The 27,727-nt window shown below is 52.0% G+C and overlaps 3 protein-coding genes across 7 annotated transcripts in view; all 3 read left to right on the top strand.

Moving 5' to 3' along the window:
- Positions 1-2,967: 2,967 nt before the first annotated feature.
- On the top strand, positions 2,968-8,192 carry Atp6v0c (ATPase H+ transporting V0 subunit c). Its single transcript, XM_028853878.2, has 3 exons — positions 2,968-3,223; positions 7,173-7,356; positions 7,447-8,192. Exons 1-3 carry the CDS (start codon positions 3,145-3,147, stop codon positions 7,649-7,651), a joined length of 468 nt encoding a protein of 155 aa, XP_028709711.1. The 5' UTR covers positions 2,968-3,144; the 3' UTR covers positions 7,652-8,192.
- Positions 8,193-8,228: 36 nt separating this feature from the next.
- Positions 8,229-17,797, top strand: Amdhd2 (amidohydrolase domain containing 2). Of its 5 annotated transcripts, XM_028853874.1 has the most exons (11): positions 8,293-8,475; positions 8,710-8,846; positions 8,925-9,064; positions 14,818-14,872; positions 14,991-15,203; positions 15,281-15,369; positions 15,452-15,596; positions 15,667-15,774; positions 15,918-15,986; positions 16,856-16,957; positions 17,547-17,797. In XM_028853874.1, the coding sequence occupies exons 1-11, from the start codon at positions 8,393-8,395 to the stop codon at positions 17,633-17,635; spliced, it is 1,230 nt and encodes a 409-aa protein (XP_028709707.1). In that variant the 5' UTR covers positions 8,293-8,392; the 3' UTR covers positions 17,636-17,797. The 5 variants fall into 5 exon arrangements, with proteins under 5 accessions (XP_028709708.1, XP_028709706.1, XP_028709710.1 ...); XM_028853875.1 differs by lacking the exon at positions 8,710-8,846 and having other exon boundaries at positions 8,229-8,475; positions 15,069-15,203; XM_028853873.1 differs by lacking the exon at positions 8,710-8,846 and having other exon boundaries at positions 8,229-8,475.
- A 5,425-nt stretch (positions 17,798-23,222) lies between these two features.
- Pdpk1 (3-phosphoinositide dependent protein kinase 1) overlaps positions 23,223-27,727 on the top strand; it is a 74,350-nt gene continuing 69,845 nt past the window's right edge. The window contains exon 1 of the mRNA XM_037200906.1: positions 23,223-23,316. The gene's annotated coding sequence lies outside the window, so the exon portion shown is untranslated. The remainder of the gene's footprint in view (positions 23,317-27,727) is intronic.

The following is a 27,727-nucleotide window of genomic DNA, read 5'->3' as shown; positions in this document are numbered from 1 at the left end:
TTTGTTTGTTTTGAGACAGTACTGTGTAATCCAGGCTGGCCTTGAATTTACACTATTTCTGCCTCAGTCCAAAGTGCTGAATGACAGCTGTGGACTACCAAACCTGGTCTTGCCTTCCTTGGAATTGCTTCCCTGGAGTAAGTTCATCTTTCTAGGTTAAGGCTGTTTGGGATGTTATTAACTTTCTCTGCCTCCTTTTCTGGGATTTCTGGAAAGGGCCATCGGCTGAGGGTCCCAAGTTCCGTCTCTGTTCCTCTCATGGCTCTCCAACTTGCATTTCCAAATCCCCTCCCTCTCAGTGTCTGGAAATCCCCACTGACAGTGACAGGCCAGAACTCATGACCTATGATTTCATGCCAAGGGGGAAGTAACAGTGAGGGAGAAGGCAGGGATGCCCCTACAGTTTCTTTCCTAGAGTCCACTCAAAGTAAGGGCCCTGAACAGTGCCTGGAGATCCAGGTGGGAAGTATGAGATGGAATCAAGTGAAAGATGGTGGCTGAACTGGTGGTTTAGCCCACTAGCCCAGACCCTAGATCAGAATTCTAATCCCATCACTTGCTAGTTGGTGACTAGAGTGAGGCTCTTAACCTTCCTAGGTTTGTTTCCCTACTGAATAAGAGTAGGTGTAGCAATGGCCTCAGGTGCCTCAGCACATAGGTGCTCTTAGCTGTGTTTCCTAAATCGGCTGGGCACCCTGCTGGGGTCTGGAATACAAAAACTAAAGAGTCAAACAACCTCCACTGAGGGGGTGTGAGGAGGACATTTAGAGATGGCAGGAGGGCTTTCTGCAGGAAATGGACTCTGAGGAATACGTAAGGAGAAGAGGGAACTGGTGCTGGAGGATCAGAGGCAGCAAGGGGGAGCACACCAAGAAGGGTCTAGCATGTGATCAAGCACCAAAGAATTGTAGGATAGTCAGTGATGATTAGAAAACAAAACAAAACAAAACAAAACTGTCAGGGCTGGAGAGATGATGGCTCAGTGGTTAAGAACACTCCCTGCTCTTGCAGAGGGCCTGGGTTCAGTTCCCAGCACCCACACGACATCTCACAACCATCTGTAACTCCAGTTCCAGGAGGCCTGGCACCCTCTCTGACTTCTCCAGCACTAGACACACAGGAAAAAGAGCAGGGAGAGGGGAAGCATTGGAGACAGCCAGTACGGAGGCCCAGTCAGCATTACTAGTGGCTCAGCTTGGAGGATCGGAGGAGAAATAACAGTCAGTGTGACTTTGGCAAGGGCCAGAAGCTGGAGAGGGAGGGGTGAAGTGGTGGAGACACGGGTGGAGGGAGCCCTAGGAACGGCTCTCTGTAGCCGCCTCTCTCAAACAGAAACAGACCTCTCCCACCGGCAAGTTTAAAGAGTGGTAGACCCAGCTCCGCTAAGTGGGGGAGGGGCACAGGGAGGTTTCTGTTGTGAGAAGTGGGGCTAAGAGTGTAGCAGGAGGGTCAGGATGGGAAGGTGTCTCCGTTGCCTCCATGGAAAGCTAAGGGACTAACACACACACCACTTGGAGAGCCCCGGCCTTGGAAGGTGCGCTTGAGCCTCAAGGGGAGGGAAAAGGAAAAGAGGCAGCCAGAGTTGGCAGGTGGGGGAAGGCAGGTAGCTGGGGTGCCTAGGCTGCTACAGGGGTGTCAGTAGGGCAGAGGCAGCCTCAGCCACTCCATTGCTAGGGAACCCAGTCCTCCATCAGCCGTCCAGAAAGGAGGCCCTGCAGGTGGGCCTTGCAGGGGCGCTAGAAGGACAAGCAGAGCTTGCTGAGACTTTCAGAAACCCGAGTCGCCTTTCACCGTTGTTAGTGCTGACATGCTGTCAAAAAAAAAAAAGTTATGCTAAGTACTCAAGAGGCAGAAGCAGACGGGCCTGGTCTACATGGACAATCCCAGGTTAGCCAGAGCTACACAGTGAGACCCTGTTTCAAAAATAAAACAGTACTGGCTGCTCTTCCAGAGGTCCTGAGTTCAATTCCCGGCAACCACATGGTGGCTCCCAACCGTCTGATGCCTTCATCTGTCATGCAGGCATTCACGCAAACAGAACCCTCATATATATAAAATATGTAAATAAATAAATCTATTAAAAAATAAAATAATAGCCTGGTGGTGGCGCACGCCTTTAATCCCAGCACTCAGAAGGCAGAGGCAGGTGGATCTCTGTGAGCTCGAGGCCAGCCTGGTTTACAGAGCAAGTTCCAGGACAGCCAGGCCATGCAGAGAAACCCTGTCTCAAAAAACAAAAACAACAAATAAAATAAAACAAAAAAATCAGTCATGCCTACGTCTTAATGGGCAGGCACCTCTCAACTGATGTGAGGGTCCCTAGTGCAAGAGGAGGGGGAGGGGACAGGTGAAGGAATCTTTTTTTTTCCACCCCTTGGAATCAAAGGGAAGACAGTGGGCCTGGATCTGCAGGAGCCTGGGTATGGAATGGAAGGAGGTCAACACCTAGGGTTGTTGCACTTTAAACCCGGCGGGTTGGGGCGTGGCATTCCTGGGGGCCGGGGGAGAGAGCGAAGCCCCACACTAGGGAATTCCTCTGTTATGGGATGCTGTAGTGCCACTACTTTAACCTAGCTCTCCGGGCAAAGTGAGAACCTGAGCCCTGTACAGGAGTGCCTAGGACTCTTGGGCAGGGAACGCAGGGAAAACGCCACCGGGTACTCGAACACCAGCTTGCGCCGCGCAGCCGCAGAGAAGGCGGGCTAGCATAGGCTCCACCTCGTATGCTAATACGGCGAGCGACGGTCCCGCCCCGAGGGCCGGCGGGCACAACTCGGGAGGGTCTGAGAAGACGTTGGCACGGAGCAGGGAGCCTGCGAAGGCCCAGGCAAGGCCGAGCGCTGGGCCCCGGGCCCAGCGAGCTGGCGGCAGGGCCCAGACGCTGTCCAAGGGCTCGCGGGCGAGCCTGCAACCTCGCCCCCCACCGGCGCCGAGTGGTACAACCCGTAGGGGCGGGGCCCGGATCATGTGACGCGAGCGCGGCCGCCATCTTGCTCTGCGGTGCTGGTATTTAGAGCGCAGCGGCTGACTGGCGGCGTCGCCCTCGCACCAGCCGCCTCGAGGATCTCCGCTCGCTTGCCCGCTCGCTCTCCCGCCGTCCTACCCCCGCCGCCGGCCGAGCTTGCCCTCTCCCCGCTTGCAGACATGGCTGACATCAAGAACAGCCCCGAATATGCCGCGTTTTTCGCCGTCGTGGGCGCTTCGGCCGCCATGGTCTTTAGCGGTGAGCATCGGTCGCCGCAGCAGGAGGAGCCGTGGGGGGCGCCCCGAAGCGGTGCGGGACTCGAGCCCGCTGCTCGCTGGGGGCTGGGCGTGACGTCACCGTGACGTCACCCGGGCCGTGGGTGTCGGGCCTGGCGGGTGGGGGGTCAGCCCCATGGCGGCGGGGACGGTGGAATGGGAGGCGCACCAGGGCTGGCGGGCCGGATCGGGGTGCGGGTTCCATCAGCCCGCCGGCCGAGCCTCGTTGGTGCGGGGGTGGGGCGGTGGTGTGGCTGCCATTTTAGCCCCGGCAAGTAGGCATGAGGGTGGGGTGGGGGCGCGGGGGGGGGGGCCGGCGCACGATCCTGTGCTGGCTGCTGCGCCTGCTCCGCACCCCGCATTCTGCGGGCAGGTGTGACATCACATCTTGAAAGGCGCCCGTTCGTAGGCTGCGGCGGGCCCTGTACAGGGAAGTCCTTGGCCTCTTGACCAGAACGAGCCTATGTCCCCGCTAAGGTCCAAAAACCCGGCTTTGATGGCGGCCGAGCAGCTGGGGGTCAGGTGGGTCTGTACCCTGGGTGAGGCAGGTGTTTCCGGTTGAGGCTTGTCTTGGTTTCCCAATAGTTCTGTCATCGGTGTGGGTTGGTTGGGAAAACTGGGCTGAGGGGTTGGTCCTGGGAACCTGCAAGGACTCAGGTTAGAGCCTGGGGAAGTGGGGTTCGTCTAGGAAGGAGCACCTGAGTGGATGCTTGCTTGAGTGGATGCTTGCTTGAGTGGATGCTTGCTGAGAGTGTGTTTTGAGGTAGGTGAAATGTGGCATTGGAGTTCAGCATTTATGTGATTAGGTCTTTGATCTTCAGTCCTGGCCCTAATGAATGGATGAGTGAATGAATGACCTTCCTCTTCTAGGGGGGTGAGGGGCTGGAACTGGTGGATGCTGCCTTGCTCAGAGAAGGAAGAGCCTGGCAAGGTTCTTGATGGCACCTTGCTTATGAAGTTGGGCCTTGACAGTTGTACGGTGTCAAATTTAGTGAAAATTGGCCTTCCTGGGAGAAAAGCCTTTGGGCCAGACCCAAGAATGTGGGATTGAGGGAGGTAAGTCACAGCCCCCAGGGACTGGTCTGGCCTGGTCTGGGCCTCCTCTGGAAGGTCTGGTCTTTGGCTTAAATGACCTCGCCCTGCCCCACCCTATCTGGCAGATGGAGAGGCTGGCCCTCCATGCAGGTACATGGAGAGTTTGAACCCCAAACAGTGCCTGTTGACTGTAAACACCTCTAGGGTACAGATTGGGGTAGGAGATTGTCTGTCTTGGTGACCTCCCCTGCCTGGGCCTGTCAGGCGCTGCTGAGAAGGCCTTGCTCTTCCCACATCACTGGCTTAAGGGATCATTTGTGGTGGGAGATGTGGTCTGGACTTCTCCTTTCCTCCTCCAGACCATGCCTGCTTTCCCCACACTTGAGGGCTCCTTAGAGAAGGTTGCCAAGCATTTCCTTCTGCCCTTTGCCCCAGAGTATGTCCATAGGTTCCCCCAATTTGGCCACCTGTGATTGCTTTTTGTGGTTGTCACTCATTCATACATTAATTCAGCAAATCTTTCTTGAGTTCTTACTGTGTCCCAGATACTGGGGGAACCTCAGTGAACGAAACAATACCCCTGACCTGTGGAGCTCATGATGTCTAGCTGTCTCGATGGCTCCTGCAACTCCAAATTTGTCCAGAGTTCTTTTCTGCACCCAGCTTCTTGAACCTGTTCTATCATTTGCATGTGCCAAATCTGGCCAACAGGTGTCTCTGCACTATTGAAAACTGAGTATTGCTGGTCTAGGCTTTCCTTCCTGACCCTAGCTTCTGGGCACTGAAACCTACATGCTGTCCATACCATTCCTTCACACAAGCCTCTCACAGTCCTGTGGAGGTTAGCCTCTTTCTTGGCCAGTTGAATCACCTTCATTTTTTTCCTTCCAAGCTTGCTATTCTATAGCATGTCTTTGTCCTGCCACTACCAAAAAAATCTCTCACCAGAGAAACCCTGTCTCGAAAAACCAAAAAGGAAAAAAAGAAAGAAAGAAATCTCTCTGGCCTCTGGTGTTGCTGCTGGGGGACTCACTTGAAGCTTAGTCTCAGTGACTGGCCCCATGGCCTCTCAGACTTAACTAACCAAGTTTAAAGACCATTGTTCTTTAACTAAATGAAGTCTGCAAACATTTTTGAGGCCTCCATTCCCTGCTCACATTTTAGCTTCCCTTTTTTTCTCATGACAAATATCCTGTTGGTTCTTTCTTCATCATGTTCTCCATGAAACTGCCAGATGCTTCTTTTCTGTGACTCCCCTCCCCCACCCCTGTATTTGCTTGGTTTCCTGGAAATGTCTTCAGACCCTGTTCTCTCTCTGCCCCATTGCATTGGTCTTGTCAGAAGCTCTCCCTTCTGCAGCCTATCAGGCTTAGCCTTCGGGATACCTGCTACTGTCGGGGCCTAGGCTAATTTTTATCTCCTATTGCCTTGGCCCCTGATGGCGTCCCTGTTTCTCATCATCTCTCTTCTTGCCACCCATTCTTCAGCCCCATGATGTACCTATGTACTCTGGGATAGGACCAGCTCATCTCCTTGCTTTTTTCAGAGTCCCACCTTTTGGGGTGCAGAATTCATTGTGTTCGGTCCCCACCTTCACAGTACCCCATGGCAACCTGTATTCTCAATGTTTAGTACCGTGTCCTCAGGAGTGGGAGCCCTTGAGGCACTCACCTTTTGCACTGTGATGAAGCTGAGTGTGAACTTGGCTTGCACTAGGAGCCTAAGAAATGCATTGTGACCAGAACAGTTCCAGGAAGTATCTTCTGAAATGGACCCAGGACTTGAAACCTAAGGTGATGCAAGTCTCTGTCAGGCAGTGTCTGGGCATCTAAAGGTGTTGTAGAAGGGACAGGCTGTCTGTCCTAGTCCCTGCCTCTTACAGGTGATCTCATCTAGCACTGTCTTGCTTGGTGCCTGGTTTTCCTTTGCTCTGCTGCTTACCTTATCTCCTCACTCTCTGATCCTCTCTCAACCCTTCTCCCCTTGGTGGAGCTCCCCTGCTCCGTTTTCTTCCCTTCCTGGATATGTTACTGTGTTGACTCACTGTCTTCTTGCTGGTCCCTGAGCTCTGAGAGGATGGAGAACCCTTCTGACCTTTGCCCTACTCAGCACTGGGCACACAGTAGGAATATTTGTGGTCCATCGAGATCAACGAATGATGTAGAGTGACTGGGGCTGTTTATGTCCTTTTTCCCTCTGGCCTGTGTTTCTGTGCGCGGGTTATAGACTGCTCCCAGAATGGCCAGGCATGGGTGCCCTGGGCAGACAGTTTGGAGACTGCCTGTGTCACCTGTTTGAGAGAACAGGCGGCAGAGATGAGAAAATCGGAGTTCAAGGCCTGAGACAGGAGAGGGAAAAGTCCTGAAAGGAAGGCAGCATCTCCTGGGGCGGTTGGAGTTGGGGAACACCTTCCGAGGAGACAGCTCACCCTGTTGTCCTGTAGTGGAAGGCTTGAAGGCCCCGCTGCAGGCAGGGGCTGACTGACCCTAGATTGGCCTCTAAGGCAGCTGAGAGGTAGTCCTCCTATGCTTGAAGTGCCTGCAACTTAGGGTGTGAGACAGATGCTCAGTCTCCAGCAAGGCTTTCGTTGGCCCCCTGCCTCTTTTCCTTGTGACTGTTGCCAGAGGTCACAAGCTAGAAAAGGGATGCTAGGGAACAAAGGCTGGTTTCACAGCAGACCAGGAGCCCTGATGACCACAGAACTGTTGCAGCAGAAGTGGACTCGAGGCTGGGGCTCTGCTAGTGGAGAGGGAGGTGGCTGCAGTGGTCGTTATTCTCTCAGGGGGCGCCTGCCTAGATGCCTGTCTTCAGTTCCTTCCCCCAGTGGGTGGTCACTTGGGGAACCTTCCCAGTGTGCTTCCGCCTGCTCTGGCCTCACTTCATCTCTCCCTCCACAGCCATGGGAGCCGCCTATGGCACAGCCAAGAGTGGCACCGGCATCGCGGCTATGTCGGTCATGAGGCCAGAGATGATCATGAAGTCCATCATCCCAGTGGTTATGGCTGGGATCATCGCCATCTATGGCCTGGTGGTGGCAGTACTTATCGCCAACTCCCTGACTGACGGCATCACCCTCTACAGGTGAGTGCAGGGCCTGGACCGGCAGGCGAAGGGCATCATTTCCCTGTGGACAGGCAGATTGCTGACAGCCTGTATCTCTTCTCTTCCCAGGAGTTTTCTTCAGCTGGGTGCTGGCCTGAGTGTGGGGCTGAGTGGCCTGGCTGCTGGCTTTGCCATTGGCATCGTGGGGGATGCCGGTGTTCGGGGCACTGCCCAGCAGCCACGACTGTTCGTGGGCATGATCCTGATCCTCATCTTCGCGGAGGTGCTCGGCCTCTACGGTCTCATCGTGGCCCTAATCCTTTCCACAAAGTAGCCCTTTCCCACCACCAGTCACAGGATAGGATGTAAAGACCACCCCTCCTCATTCCAGAACGAACAGCCTGACACACACGCACGGGCAGCTGCCCCCTCAGTAGTTGGTCTTGTAAATGCGCAGTGTCCTAGTGCCCATTGTCTGTTGCCCCCGCCTGGCCCCTGCCGCCCCGTGCTGTGGACATCTGGGCCCACTCATCTCCCATCCAGGCCCCTGACCAGTGAGGATGTCAGCCTCTGGCTACCCCACCCACCGCCCTAGAGTGCTCTGTGTATAAGGATAAACTAGAGTTGTCATTTTTCTCTTCACTGGATGTTTATTTATAAAAGATTTGACCTATTCATGCGTCTGTGGAGCAGCCCTGTCTCCCAACTATATAGTAATCATTAGTAAAGTGTTGCCTTGTGGGGTTCCTGTTGCTGAGACTCCTTGGATGGAGCCACCCTCCCCCCAGCCCTGGACGGCCAGGATGGAGGGCAGAGTGTTAACTGCTCATCAGGGCTGGCTCCCAGCTGTGTCCAATAAAACTTCTTGGATGTGACTGGCTTGTGTTCTGGCGCCTCTCTGGGCTGTGTGGGCGGGTTGCTAGATCATGTGGTCTGTGGTCACGTGGGCACGGAGCCCACGTGACAGCCTTGCTGTTGAGAGTCACGTGGTGCGGCCTGTCCCTGCTTCCGATTGCCAGTGCACCGGGAACTGCGGGCTTTCGCCCAAAGCCTGCTGGGTTCGGCACAGCTCAGAATGCGTGGCGGCCAATTTGCAGCGGTGGCCCCGGTGCGCCAGTTCACCAACTGCCGCATCCTGCGCGGCGGCACGCTGCTCAGGTCTGGGCTGCGGGGTTTGCCCCGGTGTAGGACTGGTGAAACCGCAGTGTGGGCTTCAGGGAGGGGCCGAGTGTAGGGCCGAGGAGCGGTAGGGCTGGGTCGGGTGTGGGAACCAGGAATGTGGAGGGCAGGACTAACCTGGGAGTGTGGCTGGGGACAAGCTGGGAGCGAGAGAGAACTAGGGGACGGTCCCAGGGCCTGGTGGTGACCCAGTGCCGACTGCTCTGCCCTCAGGGAGGATCTGTGGGTGCGCGGGGGCCGCATCCTGGACCCAGAGAAGCTGTTTTTTGAGGAGAGGCGCATGGCTGATGAGCAGCGGGACTGCGGAGGCCACATCCTGGCTCCCGGCTTTATCGATGTGCAGATGAACGGTGCGGCCTGGCTTGGGCCAGGGAGCCTAGGGGAGGAGCTCTGAGCATTGTGCTACCCCTTGTTTTCTGTGGCCACAGGTGGATTTGGTGTTGACTTCTCCAGGGCCACGGAGGACGTGGGTTCTGGGATCGCCCTAGTGGCCCAGAGGATCCTGTCCCACGGTGTCACCTCCTTCTGCCCCACCCTGGTCACTTCCCCACCAGAGGTTTATCACAAGGTGAGATGAGGCTGCTCTGCCCCTGAGCAAAGGGACCCCTCCCCCCAGGGGCAGTCGCATTTCCTTCTGAATCAGGCCTAGCCTCTGGCCGCCCTCCACTTGGTTGTGAGGGGACCCCCCCTCCCTCTCCCCCCCTCCCCCCCCTCTCGTTCTGTTGTGTGCTGCCTGGTCTCTGCGGCTGCCAGTGCAGTTACCACATATATTCTCTCACCGTCCTCATCTGCCACACCCTCCCAACGCCCTGGAGGCAGCCCCTGGGCCTCCTGAATTAAGGTTGCCTGGAATTCTGCCACAGCCATTGTCTCTAGTCAGGCTCTTCCTCCCTAACCTGCCTGTATTACATGACTCACACGAAGAAGCTGCTCTTCCTATGTACTGCCTACTGTCCTGCATCCCTCTCCCTCCGCCTTCCATCCAGAGGGCTGTTGTCTTTGCTCAGTGTTCCTGTGAAGGCTTTCCCACGTTTCCCGGGCTTGTTTAGCGTGTTGTCTTCGGCGCCGTTCCAGAGCAGTTTGTGTGCATTCCGCCCATTTATCCCTTAGTCCTGAACTCTTGCTTTAAAATGCGGCTCTCTCGTCTGCAGTGTGGCGCAGCTGATGAGTTTAGTAAATTAATGCTGTTACGGTACTTGAACAGGCTCTTTCTGTTCCTGCTCTGTTGTCTCAGTACAGGATCCATTATGGGGTCAGGAGTGTGTGACTGCCTGCGGTTCCCCTTCTGGGTGTGTAGACACAGAATCAGAGTAGGAAGCCGTGAGTACTGACTGGGCTATGCCTTGCTTCCATAGGCTTCACTCTGGCCTCCTGACTTGCAACCCTTGGAAGACTTGGGACAACCGTACTCACTTCTGAGCCTCAATTTCATTAAACCTAGAGTGAGAACAGTCAGTGGGTGCTTGACACATACTAAGCTAAGCATTCCTTGAATGTTAACCAGAAAGGTCTTTCTGGAAGTTTTCCTGCAGCTCTCCCACCCTGTTGTCAAAAGTGCAGATAGGCACTTGGTTCTGTCTGCCGACCTCACAGACTCTGGGTCTTGCCAGAGTAACCTTTCACGGTGATAGGTACCAGGATGGTCCCCTTCACCACCACATTCCCTTCCTGCCAGTCAAGCTGCTTCTCTCCCCAGGCACATCCCAGCAGGCTCAGGCATCCCCTCCCCAGCTCTTCCAGGAAGGCCTCGGTCTCCTGTTAGCCCTGCCCCGACACCACCGAGCTTCCCTCTTGCAGCAGGTTTGACTGGCATGAGGTGCAAGGCAGTGGCTCTCCCTCAGTAGGAGTAGTGGCTAACATTCCTCAAGTTTTCTTTCTGGCACCCCACTGCAGACCTCGGGAAACACTTTCAGGATGAAGGCCTTGGGAGGCGGGTAGGAAGTGATGGCAGAGAGTGGGTAGCTTTGAGTATAAAAACATAATGCCCCATTGTATTAGAAACCAAGAGACTCTACCCTCAACCACTCCCCACCCCACACATCCCCCCCCCACACACACACACCCTGTGTTCCTTAACTTCCTCCAGGGCCCCTTCTCACCGAGGGGCTTGTCCACTTGTCCACTCCAGTATCTCCATCAAGGTCTGGTTCATTGAAAGTACCCCCTCTTTTCCTGAGGTTTGCTCTTCTAGCTACGCTTCAAGAAGGCAGATCTGGGGCTGGAGAGATGGCTCAACAGTTAAGATCTCTAGCTGTTTTTCCAGAGGTCCTGAGTTCAATTCCCACCTATCACATGGTGGCTCACAACCATCTATAATGAGATCTGGCGCCCTCTTCTGGCCTGCATGCATACATGCAGACAGAACACTGTACACATAATAAATCTTTAAAAGAGAGAGAGAGAGAGAGAGAGAGAGAGAGAGAGAGAGAGAGAGAGAGCCAGGTGGTGTTGGCGCACGCCTTTAATCTCAGCACTCGGGAGGCAGAGCCAGGCGGATCTCTGAGTTTGAGGCCAGCCTGGGCTACGGAGTGAGTTGCAGGAAAGGCGCAAAGCTACACAGAGAAACCCTGTCTCGAAAAACCAAAACAAACAAACAAAGAAGGCAGATCTGAGGACATTGTTTTCTGCTTCAGTCTGTTAGCTGATGAAGGTCAGGCACCTTGGGAGGGATGGATGTCTGCCACCCTGCCCACCCCTGTATTCCTCTCATTCCCTTCACCCCAGCATCTGCCTCTGTTTACCCTGTCCTCTCTGATGTGCTCTCTTTGTCTTTCAAAGTGCTTTTCTAGAAGGTAGTGGGTGTCTGTGTACCTGTACCCGCATTCACGCACTCCATGGTATGCAAGCGGAAGTCAGGACAGCTTATGGCAATCGATGCTCTCCTTCCATCATGTGGATCCTGGCAGCTGAAAGCTGAACTCAGGTCATCAGGTGGCTCAGCAGCAAGTGCCTTTACCCTATGAGCCGTTCCACCTTTCCTTTTTTTTTGAGCCAAGGACTCAATTCTAGAATGAATTCACTTTGTAGTTGAGGCTCAGACCCCCACGTTATCATTCCTTGCTCTTTCCTTATTTTTTTAAGCTGCTAAGTCACCTGCAGGTGGTGGCAGCAGCAGCTGCTGCTTCTTTGAAGATTTATCATTTTCAATTATGTATAGGTATGTATGTGTGCATGTGAGTATGTGAGTGCAGGTGCCCTCAAAGACTAGAGGTATCAGATTCCCCTGGGGCTGGAGTTACAGATGGCTGTGCCCCACCCAATGTGGGCACTGAGAACCGAACCTAGTCCTCTCCTGCAAAGCAGTACACGCTCTTAAGCACTGAGCCGTGGCCTATCCCTACCTTGATTCTCTTTTGTTTGTTTGTTTTTGAGACAGTCTCTCTGGGTTGTCCTGGCTGTCCTGGAACTCACTGTGTAGACCAAGCTAGCCTGGAACCCAGAGATCAGCCTGCTTCTGTCTCCCAGGGCAGGGACTAAAGGCGTGCACCACCACCCCTGGCTGTACCTGTATTCCCCTGAGCCATGGTTTTGGTTAGAGGTTTAGGAAGAAAATTTGTGTTCGGGCTGACAAATATCGAGGTACACTTACTTGCTCTTGCAGAGGATTTAGGTTTGGTTCCTAGCACCCACATCACGTGGCTCATAACTACTCTGTAATTCCAGTTCCAGGGGATTTGTCGCTCTCTTTGGCTCCTACAGGCACCAGGAGGGCATGCATGTAGCTTGCAAGCATATATATACAGGTACTCATAAAATAAACATATGCCTGTGGTACTGAGGATTGAACCCAGGACCTTGCACATGCTAAGCAGTGCTCTGCCAGTGCCCTGCATCTCCAAGCAAAAAACTACTGGGGTGTACCCAGCCTCACTTTACCCTTTTTGTTGTTGTTTTTGCTGTTTTAAGATTAAATTTATTTATTATGTATACAGTGTTCTGCCTGCATGTATGCCTGCAGGCCAGAAGAGGACACAGATCTCATCACAGGTGGTTTTGAGTCACCATGTGGTTGCTGGGACTTGAACTCAGGACCCTTGGAAGAGCAGACAGTGCTCTTAACCTCTGAGCCATCCCTCCAGCCCAACCCTCTTTGCTTTGATGGGGGGGTCTTGCTATGTTGTATACAGGTCTCAAACTCTTGGACTCAGTTGGTCTCCCGAGTATGGGGACAACAAATAAGACAGCATTGCACCAGTGTCTCGAGAACGTTAAAAGCAGTGCTGTGTCTACTGTCTTGTTTGTGTGTTTTAAGACAAGGTCTCTCTGTGGTCCTGTCAGTCCTGGAACTCCACACAGATCAAGCTAACCTTGAACTCACAGAGAGCTGCCAGGGACTGAAGGAGTGTGACATCGTGCCTGGCCTGTGTCTACTCTCTAGACTTCTCATATTGTAGCTAAGAAGTAGGAAGACACCTGTTTGCTCCTTGACCCTTTGTGAGGACTACTCTCTCTCTTCAGACGCTTAGAAGATGTCACCCTAGACCTGACATCTCATGGTGTCATGCTGTGGGGATGAGGTGTCTATCACATTTTGCTGCCTGCTGGACATAATGGAAAGTTTTGCTTGAGGCTTTTTTTTTTAAGATTTATTTATTTATTATGTACACAGTGTTCTGCCTGAAGAGGGCACCAGATCTTATTTAGATGGTTGTGAGCCACCATGTGGTTGCTGAGAATTGAACTCAGGACCTCTGGAAGAGCAGCCAGTACTCCTAACGGCTGAGACATCTCTCGGGCCCACCAGCTTGAGGCTTTCCAAGCTTCTGTTGGATTGTTTCCTTGGTGACTGTTTTCCCATTTCACTCTCCCTCTGTGGGAGACGGAGTCTACTGTTGGACTTTCTAGGTCTGTTCTCATTTCTTCTCACCTCCTTTCTTCTTGGCACCACTTTCTAGACATTTCCTTAGCTTCTATCTTGAGTTCATCCCATGGGATTCTTGCATACCTTTGAGTTTGGATGAGCGAGTGTTGCTCTCTGACATCCTGTTCCAGCTATTCATGTCTTTGCCTGAGGGTATCAGGGTTGGCTTTTTCCTGTGTCCTGTCTTGGCATCTTCTCTCTGCTGGCTTGGTCATCTTGGTGTTCCTTCCTCTGCTCCTTGGGGAACTCAGTGTGGGCTGTTTAGTGGCTAGCACTACCAGGCCACAAGAAACACCTACCCTTTGAGGGGAGCTTTGTGAGGTACTTTGTGCTGTCAAGGTCCCGTCTCTGGGACTTGTGAGATTCCCTGGGAAGTGTCTTGTTTTGTTCAGAGGGAGCTATTATGAGACCCTTTTAGGACATAAACCTCAATATTTATATTCCACCTCACTTGCCTCTACTGAGGCCCCCTTTCCAGTCCTTCCCCCAGCCCGTTGTTTTTCATGGTACCAGGTTCTGTGAGTTCTGAATTTCCTGAGTCCTCTCCAACCAAGATGTGTCCCGAGTCCACCTGTTTGTTTCTCAGAGTTTGACTAACTGCCCTTCTCTCATTTTTTGTCTCAGATTTAAGTGTGGGTTTGGTTTTGGTTAATTTGAGACAGGGTATCATGTATCCTAGGCTGGCCATGAACTTATACATAGCTGACGCCAGCCTGCTGGCCTGCCTCTACCTGCCAAGTGCTTGGGATTGTAGGTGTGCACTACCATACCCAGCTTAAGGGTCTTAAATGTCCTTTATTTCTCTTGGGAATGAGTAATTCCGAGGGAGGGTATCACTGTTTTGTCTGGGGACTTCCTAGCTGAAGGGTCTGGAGGAAGGGTTATGGCTGTACTTGGTCGTCTCCAAGACCAAGTGAGTGCTGGTCACTCTTTCCTGAGGCTGTGAACTTCCTGGTCAGAGTGGGCTGGCCTGTGGTGCTGAGCCATCCCCACCTACACTGAGTTCCCCAGCCTCCAGCCCTCTGCTTCTGCCCTGCCTTCCTCCTGCCACCCCATCCCGGCTTCCTTGCCCTGCAGCTTAGGGAGGCTGCAGTCATTTTTCCAGGGCTTTGACCACTGTATCCTGGCTGTTTGGCAGAAGGCACTTTGAAGACCAGAGCAGGTTGGAGCAGCCCTTGGTGCTTCTGTGGCCTGAGGATGCTTTCACCTCCTGGTCCTCAGGGCAGGTTATCAAGTATTCCCTGTTGCCATTTCTTTCTGCTCCTGACCACTGGGGGGGCCTTCATCCTTCTCCCAGCCCCAGTGGGGAAGGACAGTAAGGCTGGGCTGGGCTGGGCTGGGCTGGGCTGCAGCAGCAGCCAGGGGCTTAAACCCTGACCTGAAGATCTGACCTTGGTTTAGCTGTGGCTTCTGGGTGCTGAGTTGTGGGGGGCAGAGCTTTAACAGCTGGTTTCCCCTAGGTCCTTCCTCAGATCCCTGTGAAGAGTGGAGGTCCCCATGGGGCAGGGGTCCTTGGTGAGTGCTTAACATCCTTCAGAATGTCCAGTTGGGAAGGGAGGGCAGGTTGAGAGGGACTGGGGTGGGACTGCTAGGTGGGAGTGCCTGCTGGAACCACCCTTGCCCCTTCCCTCAGGGGTGCATTTGGAGGGCCCATTCATCAGCCGGGAGAAGCGGGGTGCACACCCTGAGGCCTACCTTCGCTCCTTTGAAGCCAATGCTTTTCATGATGTGCTGGCCACTTATGGGTCCCTGGACAACGTCCGCATTGTGACACTTGCCCCTGAATTAGACCGGAGCCTTGAAGTGATCCAGGCATTGGCAGCCCAAGGCATCTGTGTGTCTTTAGGTGAGAGGCCACTTGTCAGGGTTGCCTGCTCAAGGTGCTCAGCTGCTGCAGAAGCTGATCTTAGGTCCCCCGTGCAGGGCATTCAGTGGCTGACCTGGCGGCTGCAGAAGAAGCAGTGCAGAATGGGGCCACCTTCATCACCCACCTCTTCAATGCCATGTTGCCTGTGAGTGCCACCCCGACCTGTGGGTGGAAGGGGACTCAGTGGCCACTGCCATCACTCAGTCATTCCCTCCTGCCCTACTTAGTTCCACCACCGTGACCCAGGCATAGTAGGGCTTCTCACCAGTGACCAGCTGCCCCCAGGCCACTGCATCTTCTATGGGATGATTGCTGATGGCATACACACTAACCCTGCAGCTCTGCGCATTGCTCACCGGGCTCATCCCCAGGGTGAGTAGCTGGGCAGGGTAGGGCAAGTAGGATAACAGCTGGCCAGGTCCTGAGCCATCTCCTCCCCCAGGGCTGGTGCTGGTCACTGACGCTGTCCCTGCTCTGGGCTTGGGCAATGGCCGCCATACGCTGGGACAGCAGGAGGTGGAGGTAGATGGGCTAATAGCCCACATTGCAGGTGAGTGACTCCTGTACTCACATACGTAGAGTCTCTTGGCTCTTCCCTGGAGTGGGGCAGAACTTGGGTATGCCCTGTTTGTCCACTGGGCTACCAGGCCCACAGAAACTCCCTCCTCCAATCCTGGCCTTTCTGCTCTCAAGGCACCAAGACACTATGTGGCAGCATAGCCCCCATGGATGTCTGCATCCGGCATTTCCTGCAGGCCACAGGTCAGTAGGCTGGTGTTCCTAGGTGTCTGAGGGCAGAGGCTATATCTGGGCAAAACTAGAAGGGAGGTAGAGAAATTGGAGTTCTGTGCTGACATCCTCTAACTACCTATAAACTAGGAGCTGGGGAGCTGTGATTTCTGGCAGATGGAAATGACCATGGTCACTCCCAAATAGAGCTCAGGCTATGGAAGAATGGTGAACAGCCAGTCACTAGGACCAGGATGATGAACAGTGTGAAGCTGTGACCCCATGGAGGAGCAGGGTCACATTGATCATAGAAGGACCAAGGCCCTAGGCCCATGGGATAGTGGAAAGCTGCAGGGGCGGTATCCATGGGGTGGAGTGAAAGTGGTATTCTGGAGCCTGGAGCAGGTTCTGCCCCCAAATATCTGTCAGCATGTCAGGGTTGAGTGTCGTTCTAAATGTGGGAAATGGTAGAGCAAATAGGCTGGAGATGGCCTGGGACAAAGGAGATAACTGTATCCTGGCAAGAAGTGTTCCAGTAAAGTGAATATGGTCACTGGGCCTCAGGTTAGGCCCTGCTCAGAGTGCAGGGTCCCATTTGGCATCTGGATTGGTGACATGGTGACTCAGGTATGACTTTTTTGCTAGAAGTAGGCAGGAGAGTCTAGGACCACACACCAGTGAACACACTCTAACGCCCCATGTCTAGTCTGTTGAGAGAATAGGTTCCCTGTAGAGCTGGGATCATGAGTGGGCTGGGAAGAGAGTGGTGGGCAGTGTCTCCTAAGGCTAGGGGAGTGAGGGTCCTTCCTGAGCTGCTGCAGAGTCCAAGGCCATTCCTGGACTTGCTTGGAGTTGCTTGTAGGAAGGGCTGTGGCTGCTCACCACGGTGTGTTCCTGAGCAGGCTGTAGTGTGGAGTCGGCTCTGGAAGCTGCATCCCTCCACCCTGCCCAGCTGCTAGGGCTGGAGAAGACCAAGGGGAACCTGGACTTTGGTGCTGATGCAGGTGAGGCCCCATATAGGGCTCAAGGGGGTGGGTCTTCTCTGCCCCTGCTCCTCAGGGGCGGTCCCACCGTGGACTTTTACCTTTATTTCTGTGTGTATCACCACTCACTTGTAAGGTCAGAGGACAGCTTGCTATAGTTGGTTCTCTCCTACCACGTGAGTGCCAGGGTTCAAACACAAGTCAGTCTTGGAGGCAAGTCCCTTTACCCACTCAGCCGTCTCCCGGCTGGCTCGGGTTTGTTTTCTTTTGAGACAGGGTCTTATTCTGTAGCCCTGGCTGGCCTGCAACCCACTGTGTAGACCAGGCTAGCTTCAAATTCATGGTAATCCTCCTGCCTCAGCCTCCTGAGTTCTCGGATTATTGGCATGTGCTATCACACATTGGCTTCTGGCATCTAAGATCAGGCCAGGTGAGGTTCAGGGATCACTTGTGCCCAGCTGTGACAAGTTGATGCTCTTGGCTCCAGCTCCTCTAGGAATCCAAATCCTGTTCTTGGGCCTCAGTTTCCCCACTCAGTTGTAAGGGATGACCACAGTAGGGGTATGGGTGGTCCTACTATGTTTCCCCTCACCTTCTGGTTCTGCCGCAGACTTTGTGGTGCTCGACGACTCCCTCCATGTCCAAGCCACTTACATCTCGGGTGAACTGGTGTGGCAGGCAGAGGAAGCTGGGCCGTGACTGAGGATCTTGGCTGGAAAGGACACGTGGTTCCAGCTGGACACTGACAGCCCAGGCAGTCCAGGGAGCTGGTTTCCAGCGAGCAAGCTGGGAGCCATGCCCCGGTCTCACGCACAACCTCATCACTCCACTGGAGGCATAAATACAGACAGTAGGACTTGACTTGTCTGAGTTGTACTTTGAGTTATACTTAATGTTCAGCAGGGCTGCTGATGTTCACTGTTGCCCTGGGACCTTCTGGGATGGGGTTTAGCTTGGGACCAGGAAGGGTTGGATATACTATATGGCACCTCCTCTGTCGGCCAGATGTGTTTTGAGGCCTGTAGACCCCCAGGAAGATGTTAGGGTTGGACGTGAGTGGAGTGAGTTTGGAGGGAAGCACTGGGGAGACTGGAGACAGACCCTGAGCTAGATGGGCAAAGTGGAAGCCATGGCTCCAGGCGCTCTGCTGCAACATTAGGAGAGTGTCCGCATGCTGGCCTTGGGGCCCAGGGTTACTTAGCAGGATTGGGTGCCTTCAGGGCCTCCGATTTGAGCCTAGGACTCCACCCACTGTTCCCTGACCTGCCAGACCTGCCCAGCACCTTCTTGGATAATCAGAAGTTCCATTCCCTGTGGTATCTTCTTTCAAAGACCCCAACAACTGACAAATCCTCCCTCATTTCCATGTCTGGTGGCTGTGGCACAGCCTGCCTGGTGCGGGGGGGGGGGGGGTTCTGGGCCTTGTGGCTCTCTTTGCTCCGTTGGTTCTGTTAGTACCACCTGGGCAGGGCATACAAGAGTTCCCCAGCCTTCCTCCCTCCTGGGGAATGTGGTTCGTCGGGCTCCCCGGAAACATCACTGCACAGGCTTTCTTTGGGGGTTGCTCTGATTTTAAGGATGGCTGTGATGTAGGAGTATGTGCCAGAGGTTGGAGGTCAGGTCTTGGAATGTCTACACTTTGCATTTGGGTTCTTGGGGTAGGTGACCCCCCCCCCCATGTGTTACTTTATGCCTTGGGATAGGAAGTTGCAAACATGTCTCGGGTCACTTATATTATAGATACCATTGAAGGAACTGTTTTCAAGGCCAACATTTGACAAATATTTAAGGAAAGAGAGAAAAAGAAAATGAGGCAATCAAAATAAAATGCTCAGCCGGGCTGTGGTGGTGCATGCCTTTAATCCCAGCACTCGGGAGGCAGAGGCAGGCGGATTTCTGTGAGTTCGAGGCCAGCCTGGGCTACCAAGTGAGTTCCAGGAAAAGGCGCAAAGCTACACAGAGAAACCCTGTCTCGAAACCCCCCCCCCCCCAAAAAAAAAAATAAATAAATAAAATGCTCTTAGACCTACTGTTTGAGAGCAAGAGCCTGGAGAGTGTAGCTGGTGGGCACAGCCCACTTGTCGATTGGACTCTGTCGACCCAAGTAAGCCATCATGAGGTATCCCAGCCTCTATGGGAGAAAGGCAAGCAAGGGAGCCTGGACCTGCCCCATCGCCACACCCCTCCATATGACAAAGGACAGGGCTAGCATGAGTCACATGGGGCCAGTCCATCAGGACTCACCAGCTGTCTGTGGAAATCTCCCTCTGCTGGTAGGAGACCTCACTCCCAAACTTGGTGAAGTGTTGACTCATTCCACCCATTTACCAGAAACCCAATGGCAGGCCTGCCTGTCTGGCACCTTCATTTCTCACAGGAGGGAACCAGGAATGGAGTTCTGCTGCTGCACAGTCCTGGGGACCAGGGCTCAGCCTGGTGTAGAGAGCTGGTAGGAGAGGTAGAGAGGTAGAGAGGAGGTAGATCCTGGTAGTAGAGAGCTTACTGACATGCATATAAGGTCCTGGGTTCCATTTCTAGTACAGAACTGTCCCTGACCTGCCCAGATCCAGCTTCACTGGATTCATGCTGCTGTCCTGGGTGGACATCTGGGGGGCTCAGATGAGTGAGCTGTGTGTTTGGGGCTACCCAGAAATGATGGGAACTAGCCCTGGGAAGGTGTGGAAGTAGAGGACAGGCAGGCAGGTTCTCGTGTTAGAACACAGCTGGGAGGGGAGTCGCTGGCTCTGAGGCTGCTGGAGGGATTTGGATTATTAGGGTTTTTTTTTTTGGGGGGGGGAGGGTGTTGAGACAGGATTTCTCAGTCCTGGAACTCACTCTGTAGACCAGGCTGGCCTTGAACTCACAGAGATTGTCCTGCCTCTGTTGGCATACACCTCCACCACCTGGCTGAATTATTTTTTATTAAAAAAACAGAACAGGGCTAGAGAGATGGCTTCAGTGTTTGAGAGCACACTTACTGTTCTTCCAGAGGACCTGGATTCTAGTCCCAGCACCCACGCCAGGCGGCTTGCAGCCACTTGTGACTAGCTGCAGGGGGATCTGACTCTTCTGGCCTGTGAGGGCATCTGCACATTCGTCCACACAGACATGCACACATATGTATAATTATAAATAATAAAAACAAATTTTAAGCTGGGTGGTGCTGGCACACCCCTTTAATCCCAGCACTTGGGAGGCAGAGGTAGGAGGATCTCTTGAGTTTGAGGCCAACCTGGTCTACAGAGCAAGTTACAGGACAGTTAGGGCTGTTACACAGAGAGACTGTCTTGAAAAACCATAAATAAGTAAATAATAAAATAAAAACAAGCCAGGTGGTGGTGGCGCACACCTTTAATCCCAGCACTTGGGAGGCGGAGGCAGGCAGATCTTTGTTAGTTTGGGGCCAGCCTGGTCTACAGAGCGAGATCCAGGAAAGGTGCAAAGCTACACGAGAAACTCTGTCTCGAAAAACAAACAAACAAACAAACAAAAAAGTAAAAACAAATCCTAAAGTATGAAATTGCTCAGCTTGTAGTCATGTTTGTAATCCTCTGGAAGGTAAAGGCAGGAGGACCAGGAGTCCAAGGTTCTCCTTGGCTGTGTATTAAGTTGGAGGCCAGCCTAGGCTGCTTAATCTCAGCAAACTGCGAGATGTATCTTGTAGCCAAGGCTAGCCTCTAATTCTATGTGTAGTTGAGAACCCAATCCTCCTCTCTCCACCTTCTGAGGGCTGGATTTACAGCTGTGCACCACACCTGGTGTCTTTGGTGCTGGAGGTTGAGCCCAACAACCAACTGTATCCTTAGACCCAAAATTTATCACTTTAGCCACTTAAAATTTTTAACGTGTTTTTAATCCCAGCACTTGGGAGACCAAGGCAGGTGGGTCACTGAGTTTGAGGCCAACTGGGTCTACATAGTGAGTTCCAGGGCTGTGTAGAGAGACCTTTTCTCGATTTCTTGATTTTTATTTATGTGTGTTCATTTATGTGCATCAAGGTGTCCAAGAAGGCCAGAAGAGAATGTCAGACCCGCTGGAGCATAGGGTGGTGCTGAGAACAGAACTAGGTCCTGGTGACCACCAAGCCGTCTCTCTGGTCCCTTAACTAATAAAAGTTCTCTTTACTTACGTATACATGTGTATGTGTGTAGGTGTGTGTGTATGTGTGTAGGTGTGTGCACATGAGCGCATGTGCCACTGGAGGCCAGAAGCGCTGTGGTTAAGGTGGTTGGGAGCCGCCTGGTGTAAGATGCTAGGAACTGAGCCCTGCTCTAATAAAGCAGTGCTTTTAACCTCTGAGCCGGTTCTCCAGCCAACTTTAACCACCATTCTTATTTTTTTTTTTAAAAAAAGATTTTATTTCACATGTGTGGGTATTTTGCCTACATTCATGTCATTGTACCACATAAGTACAGTGCCCAGGAAGGAATCCGATCCCCTGGGGGACTGGAGTTACATACAGGTCAGGTATTAGCTGTCATGTTGGTGGGTGATGGGAACTGAACCCAGGTCCTCTGGAAGAGCAGCCAGTGCCCTTAACCACCGAGCTAACTGTGTCCCCACTTTAACCACTCTTGAGTGTACATCTGTAACTAAGCACACTCGTGTCGCACAGTCTTCACCGCCATCACCTCAGGAACTATTACTTTCCAGACATAGTCTGTCATTGGCATTAGTCTCCTACCACAACCACACTGCCCTGGCTCAGAGCTGGAGGGCTTTCATAGAAAGGTGTGCCGGTTACTTCAGCCTGGGGTTCTGGGGCACCGATGCCGCCCGGCTGTTGGTAACAGTGGTGCCGCATCAGGCATGCCTGTGGTGTAGGTGTGGACTGGGAGACAGCCCCTCCCTGAGGTCAGCTGAGTCACGGTAGTGGTGGGTGCTGAACAGGTTGGGAGCTAGTGCTCCTGAGACACCTGGTGGAGGTGGCCAGTTTTACCCAGTGTGCCCGGAAGGCAAACCTGAAGGGAGTACTTCGAAAAGCACGGGTGCCATCTGGCGGCCGGCACTGGGCAGCAGCCTGCGGGGCTCACCGGAACTCGGGTTCTAGTCCCGAGTCAGACGACTTGGGTCTTTTTACCTCGGGTGTTGAGGCAAGATGATGTTCTCAAGGCCAGCTGGTGATTCGTGAAGAGGGGTCGTCCGTGGCAGAGGTTACCCTCAGCTTGGAGTCGGGTGTGGCAGGCGACGTTAACCACGGGCACCGGCAGGCTGCAGGAGTGGCTCAGGCCAGCGGGTGGGTGCTGCAGGGTGCCGCGGTGGCCACGCCCACCGCTGGAGGGCGGCTTCTGCAAGGGACTGCAATGTCCTTCACAGTCCAAGGCACGGAGCTGTAGGACGCTTGGAACCCTTGAACCCAGCTAAAAGAGCGAACGTAGGCAGAATCCACACGGACGCTCTGTCAGCACGAGTGCAGCACCGAGCCCGACCTGCGGCACCACTGAATCCTTTCCTCCCCTCAGGATCCCCTGGCTCGCCCTCTGGATTGCCCGGGTGGCTTTTGTAAGGAGTCCAGTGAGGGGCTCCAGGCGGACCTGTCTTTCCCCCTGTATTCGCAGACAGGGTGCTGCGCTTGTTTTAGTGAGCCAGATTGCATTTTTTCTTTTAGTACTGCTTGGCAATTCTGTTGTCAAATTAGGGAGCCCTTGTCTGAGGAGAGGAGCTGGCCTGGCAGGTGGACAGCTGCATGGGGTCGCCCATGTGGTAGGAGCTGAGGTCCGCAGCCCACGGCGGTAGCAGTAAGCCTTTCAGCCCCACACAAGCTTCCAGACCTCTCAACTATGGCTGTGAGAATTTTGCTTTGTTTTGTTTGGGGGTTTGAGGAAGCGGTGATCAGGTAAAGTCTTATTTAGCACAGTTCAGCCTCAAGCTTGCTATGTATTGGAGGCTGGCCTTGAACTCTGATCCTCCTGCCTCTACCTCACAAGTGTTGGGATTAAAGACACAGGGTACCACACCCAGTTCCAGCAGCATCTTGGGGGCAGTCTGGAGAAACCAGAGCCTAGCCGCAGGTCCAGGCCACTTCTGGGCTCCTAACTCCAAAACACTATGAGGTCATGTTTTAGGGGTAATACGTTGCACAGCAGGAAGTATTTAACAGTCCAGATGTGGCCTCTGAACCGGTTTCCTCACTCACACCATGAGGGCTGGCTGAAGAGAGTAAAACAGCGTGAGCCATGAGCACACCAGACACCTCCCAGCCCCTTCTAAGATGGTTCTCATCATCCTCTTGCCGGTCCATGACCTCATAATGTCACCCCAAGCCACTACATACTTGGCTCAGGGATACTCTGCAGACACAAGAGATTCTGGGCACAGAAGGGACAGAGAGTCCCTCTCCTTGGCCTTGGGTACGAATGAACTGAACTGTACCAGACTGGGTAAGACCATCTCCCCTTCTGTCCATTGTCCTGAGGTGGGCAGCCAGACCTACCTACACAGGTGCCCTGTCTTTGCAGAAGTAAGAGGAGCTCGCTGGCCAAGGCTGGCTTGAGTCTTGCCTGTTGGCTGCCATGAAGGTCCTAGAGACAGAACCTCTTTCTCCTGCCCTTCCTACCTTGTTCCTGTCACCTGCTCAGTTGCCTTTAAACCGTGTGTGTGTGTGTGTGTGTGTGTGTGTGTGTGTGTGTGTGTGTGTGTGCGCGCGCGCGCGCGGGTCTCCCTGAAGCTAGAGGCCATTGTGAGCAACCTGTTGTCAAATTAGGGACCCCTTGTCTGAGGAGAGGCAGCTGGCCTTCTTTTACTGTAGGAGGCTTTCTTGGACCACCAGCTTCCAAATCATAACGTGGAGACTTATTGCTAATTATAAATACTTGGCCTTAGCTTAGGCTTGTTTCTACCTAGTTTTTTTTTTTTTAACTTAAATCAACCCATTTTAATCTATGTGCTGCCCTCAGGCACATTTACCTCATCTATGTACTGTCCATCCTGCTTTCCTGCTTCCTCCATGTCTGACTGGCTGGACCCTAGCTATTGGCCATTAAGCTTTTTGATTAGACCTATCAGGTGCCTTAGGCAGGCAAGGTGAAACAGCAACACATCTTTACATAGTTAAACAAACATTCCATAACATAAACAAATGCAACACATCTTTATATAGTTAAACAAATATTCTCTTCCACAGGTGCTGGGAACTGAACTTGGGTCCTCTGCAAGACCAATAGATGCTCTTAACTGCTGGGCCATCTCTCCAGCCCAACACCTTTTTATTTCAACCAGCATACTACCATGCCCAACTTTTTTTATGTGGACTCTGGGGAATCAACTTAGGTTCTTATGTTTGCAAGGCAATCATTTTACCAACTAAACCATTTCCTGGCTCATCTTAGGCTTTATTTTAATTTTAATTTTACATCAATTTATTGGGATCTGAATTTGTACTTCAGAGGTAGAGCATTTGCCTAGCATGTTCAAGTTCCTAAATTTGATTCCCAACACCAGGACATGCACAAAAAATACTTTATATACACTTAAAAATATTTTAACAGGCCTTACATGGTGGCTCAGGCCTTTAATTCCAGCACTCAGGAAGCAAAGGCAGGCAGGTCTCTATGAGTTCAAGCCCAGCCTGGCCTACATAGTGAGTTCTAGGCTGACAAAGTCTAGATAGTCTTTACCTAAAAAAGATATTTTATTTTGTGTATATGTATGTGTTTGGGTACATGTGTGCCATGGTGCAAATGTGGAGCTGAAAACCAGGAGCAAGCAGTTGGTTCTCTGCTGTGTATGGTTATCACACAGGTCATCACATAACTCAGGCTCTCATGATTGGCAGCAGGTGTCTTTATACCAGCTCAGCCTTCTGTTGGCCAGTCACATACTTATAGCAGGAAAAATATCCACTGTATTTCCCCCACTTGTGGCAGGGGTTCACTCCATGACCAAGGCTGGCCTTGAACTTGAGATCCTCCTACCTTAGCCATCAGAATGCTAAAATGAAAGGAGTGTGCCACCACATCTCATTTTTTGCCTCTACCAGAGAAGAAACCTTGGACTTCATGCATCCAGTCACTCTGACACTGCTCTTTGTCTCCCAGCAGCGCAGCTCACGTTCAACGGATCTTTAAACATTTTACATGTGTGTATGTATGTATGTATGTATGTATGTATGTATGTATGTATGTATGCGGTGTGTGTGCTGCAGCCTGTATGTGGTAGTTAGAGGACAACGTTTTGGAGTCAGTTCTCTCTCATCATGTGGGTCCCAGGGATTGAATTCAAGTCATCAGGTGATGTACCTTGACCTGCTGAACCATCTTGCTGGCCATTGTTGGATTTTAAATTTTGTATTTTTTTTTTTTTTTGAGATAGTGTTTCTCTGTGTATCCCTGGCTGTCCTGGAACTCACTCTGCAGACCAGACTAACCTCAAACTCAGAGATCAGGCTGTATATGTCTCCCGAGTGCTGGGATTAAAAGTGTGTGCCACCACTGCCTTGTAAGTTTTTTTTTTTATTCTTTAACTTGATTTTTTTTTATTATTTTGAAAAAAAAATTGTTTAACTTTTTGAAAAGGGTTTCACTGTGTGGCCCTGACTGGTCTGGTACTCACTTCATAGACCAGGCTGTCCTGAACTCAACAGAGATCTGCCTGTCTGCTTCCGGACTGCTGGAGTTAAAGGCCGGAACCACCACACCTGCTTTGGCTTACTTCATTAACTTTACTCTTTTTTCTGTTAGAACTTTGCTCTGTTCCTTGTAGTAAGTGCACACCAATCTCCAGGATCAACAGGAGGCCGTTGGTATGTGTGTGTGGTATGTGTATGCATGTGGAGGCCTGAAGTTGACATTGGGTGTCTCCCTTGATGGCTCTCCACTTTAGTTATTGAGGCAGGCTCTCTCAAATGAACCCAGAGCTTACCGATAGGCTAGGACAGCTAGCTGCTTACCCCAAGGATCTCCAGTCTCTACCTCTTGAGTGTTGAGTACCTGCCTGACCATGAAGTAGGTTCATGAGATCCAAACTCCAGTCCTCATGTTTGTGTGGTAAGGGCTGTGTCCACTAAGCCATTTCCTCACCCTTTTGATCTCATTTTTATTTTAGTGCTACTGGGGATTAAACTCAGAGCCTCACACATACTAGGCAAGCATTCTCCCTTTGAACTACGTCTCCAGCCCTCATGTTTTTTTTTTTTTTAAATTTATTTTCATAAGCATTGGTTGGTGTTTTGCCAGCATGTATGTCTGTGTGAGGGTGTCAGAGCCTCTGGAACTGGAGTTACAGACAGTTGTGAGCTGCCATGTGGGTGCTGAGAACTGACCTGGGTCCTCCGGAAGAGGAGCCAATGTTCTTAACCACTGAGCCATCTCTCCAGCCCTCCTCATTTATTTTACAATCCCTTGAAACAAATAAGACACTGCTTTTTTTCTTTTTTTAAAATATTTTTTGGTTTGTCTGTTTGTCTGTTCTTCCTTCCTTCCTCCCTCCTTCCCTCCCTTCCTTTACAAGACAGTATTTCCCTGTGTAGCCCTAGCTGTCCTGGAACAGCTCTGTAGACCAGGCTAGCCTTGAACTCAGGGATTCATCTACTTCCGCCTTCCAAGTACTGGGATTAAAGGCTTGTGGCGCAGCCACCACCACCTGGCTTTAAATATATTTCTTGAAGACTATAATATAGGCGCATAACCTCCCTCTTCCTTCCCTCCCTCTCAGCCTTCCATGTGCCTTACCCCTTGCTCTTTAAGCTTATGGCTCCTTCTCTCATTTGTGCTGTCGGGACTAAGGATCCTGCTCAATGGTAGATTGTTTGCTTGGAAGGAGGGAGGCTGTGGCCCTAATGCTCAGCAACACAAAACACAGTAAGCTCTGGGGTCACAAATATATTTTGACCAGCTTTACATCCATTAGTGAGAAGTTCTGAACTGTGGTTGGTGATCCTCCTGCCTCAGACTCCTGAGTACTGGAATTACAGAAGTTAGTCACCATGCCCAGCCCCATTTTATCAATTTTTATTTTTGTCAGTAGATAAAAGACCAAATAGTGGGCCTGGAGAGATGGCTCAGCAATTAAAAGCACTGTCTGCTTTTCTTGAGGACCAGGTTCAATTCCCACAGCCACACGACAACTTAAACTGTCTTTAACTCCAGTTTCAGGGATTTTATGCTCTCTTCTGACCTTCCTGGCACTGCACACAAATAGTACTCAGACATACACGCAGGCAAAACACCCATACACATAACATTTTTTTTTAAAAAAAGCCAAATAGTTCTGAAAAGGCTGTGATAAAATCAGTAACCTCCCTGTCTTCCTGCTTTTTATGTCCATCTTTATATCTTGAGTCATCATTTGTGACTATATATTGCTTTTGTGCTGAATACCCTGCCACAGCTCCAGCCTCATGTCAAGGGAGTCTGATGATTCAGGGTTGAGTCAGTACCTGATCATGTCTGTAAATATCACACTCGGCAGGAGAGGCACTGAAGAGAGACTCACACTGTGGCCGTGCTGGCTCTCTAGTAGAGTTTTTGGTTGTTGGGTTTATTTTTCCTGATTTTTTCCATCTCTATGTCAGCTTCTCAACTCAACTTTCTATGTGTTGAGAACCTACCTTTTTAAGTATTTTTTATGAATTACTCGGGAAGCCTGCTTACCAATGGTCTGGGTGCTTCCTGCCCACAGCTCTGATCTTGGATTTTCTCCATTTAAACTTTTACCTCCTCCCTGTGCACTTCTGCAACCCCATTGATAGGAGTTTCTTTCTCCCCAACAAGACTTTTCGCCTTCTAATATGCTATAAAATTTGCCTATTAGGTTTCCACTCCTATATTAGTACCAGAATTCCACAGGAAACCT

This window comes from Peromyscus leucopus, chromosome 8b (assembly GCF_004664715.2).
Source record: "Peromyscus leucopus breed LL Stock chromosome 8b, UCI_PerLeu_2.1, whole genome shotgun sequence".
NCBI classification, from domain to species: domain Eukaryota; kingdom Metazoa; phylum Chordata; class Mammalia; order Rodentia; family Cricetidae; genus Peromyscus; species Peromyscus leucopus.
Note: the sequence above shows the minus strand (reverse complement) of the source record. Positions and strands in the feature narration are given on the sequence as shown.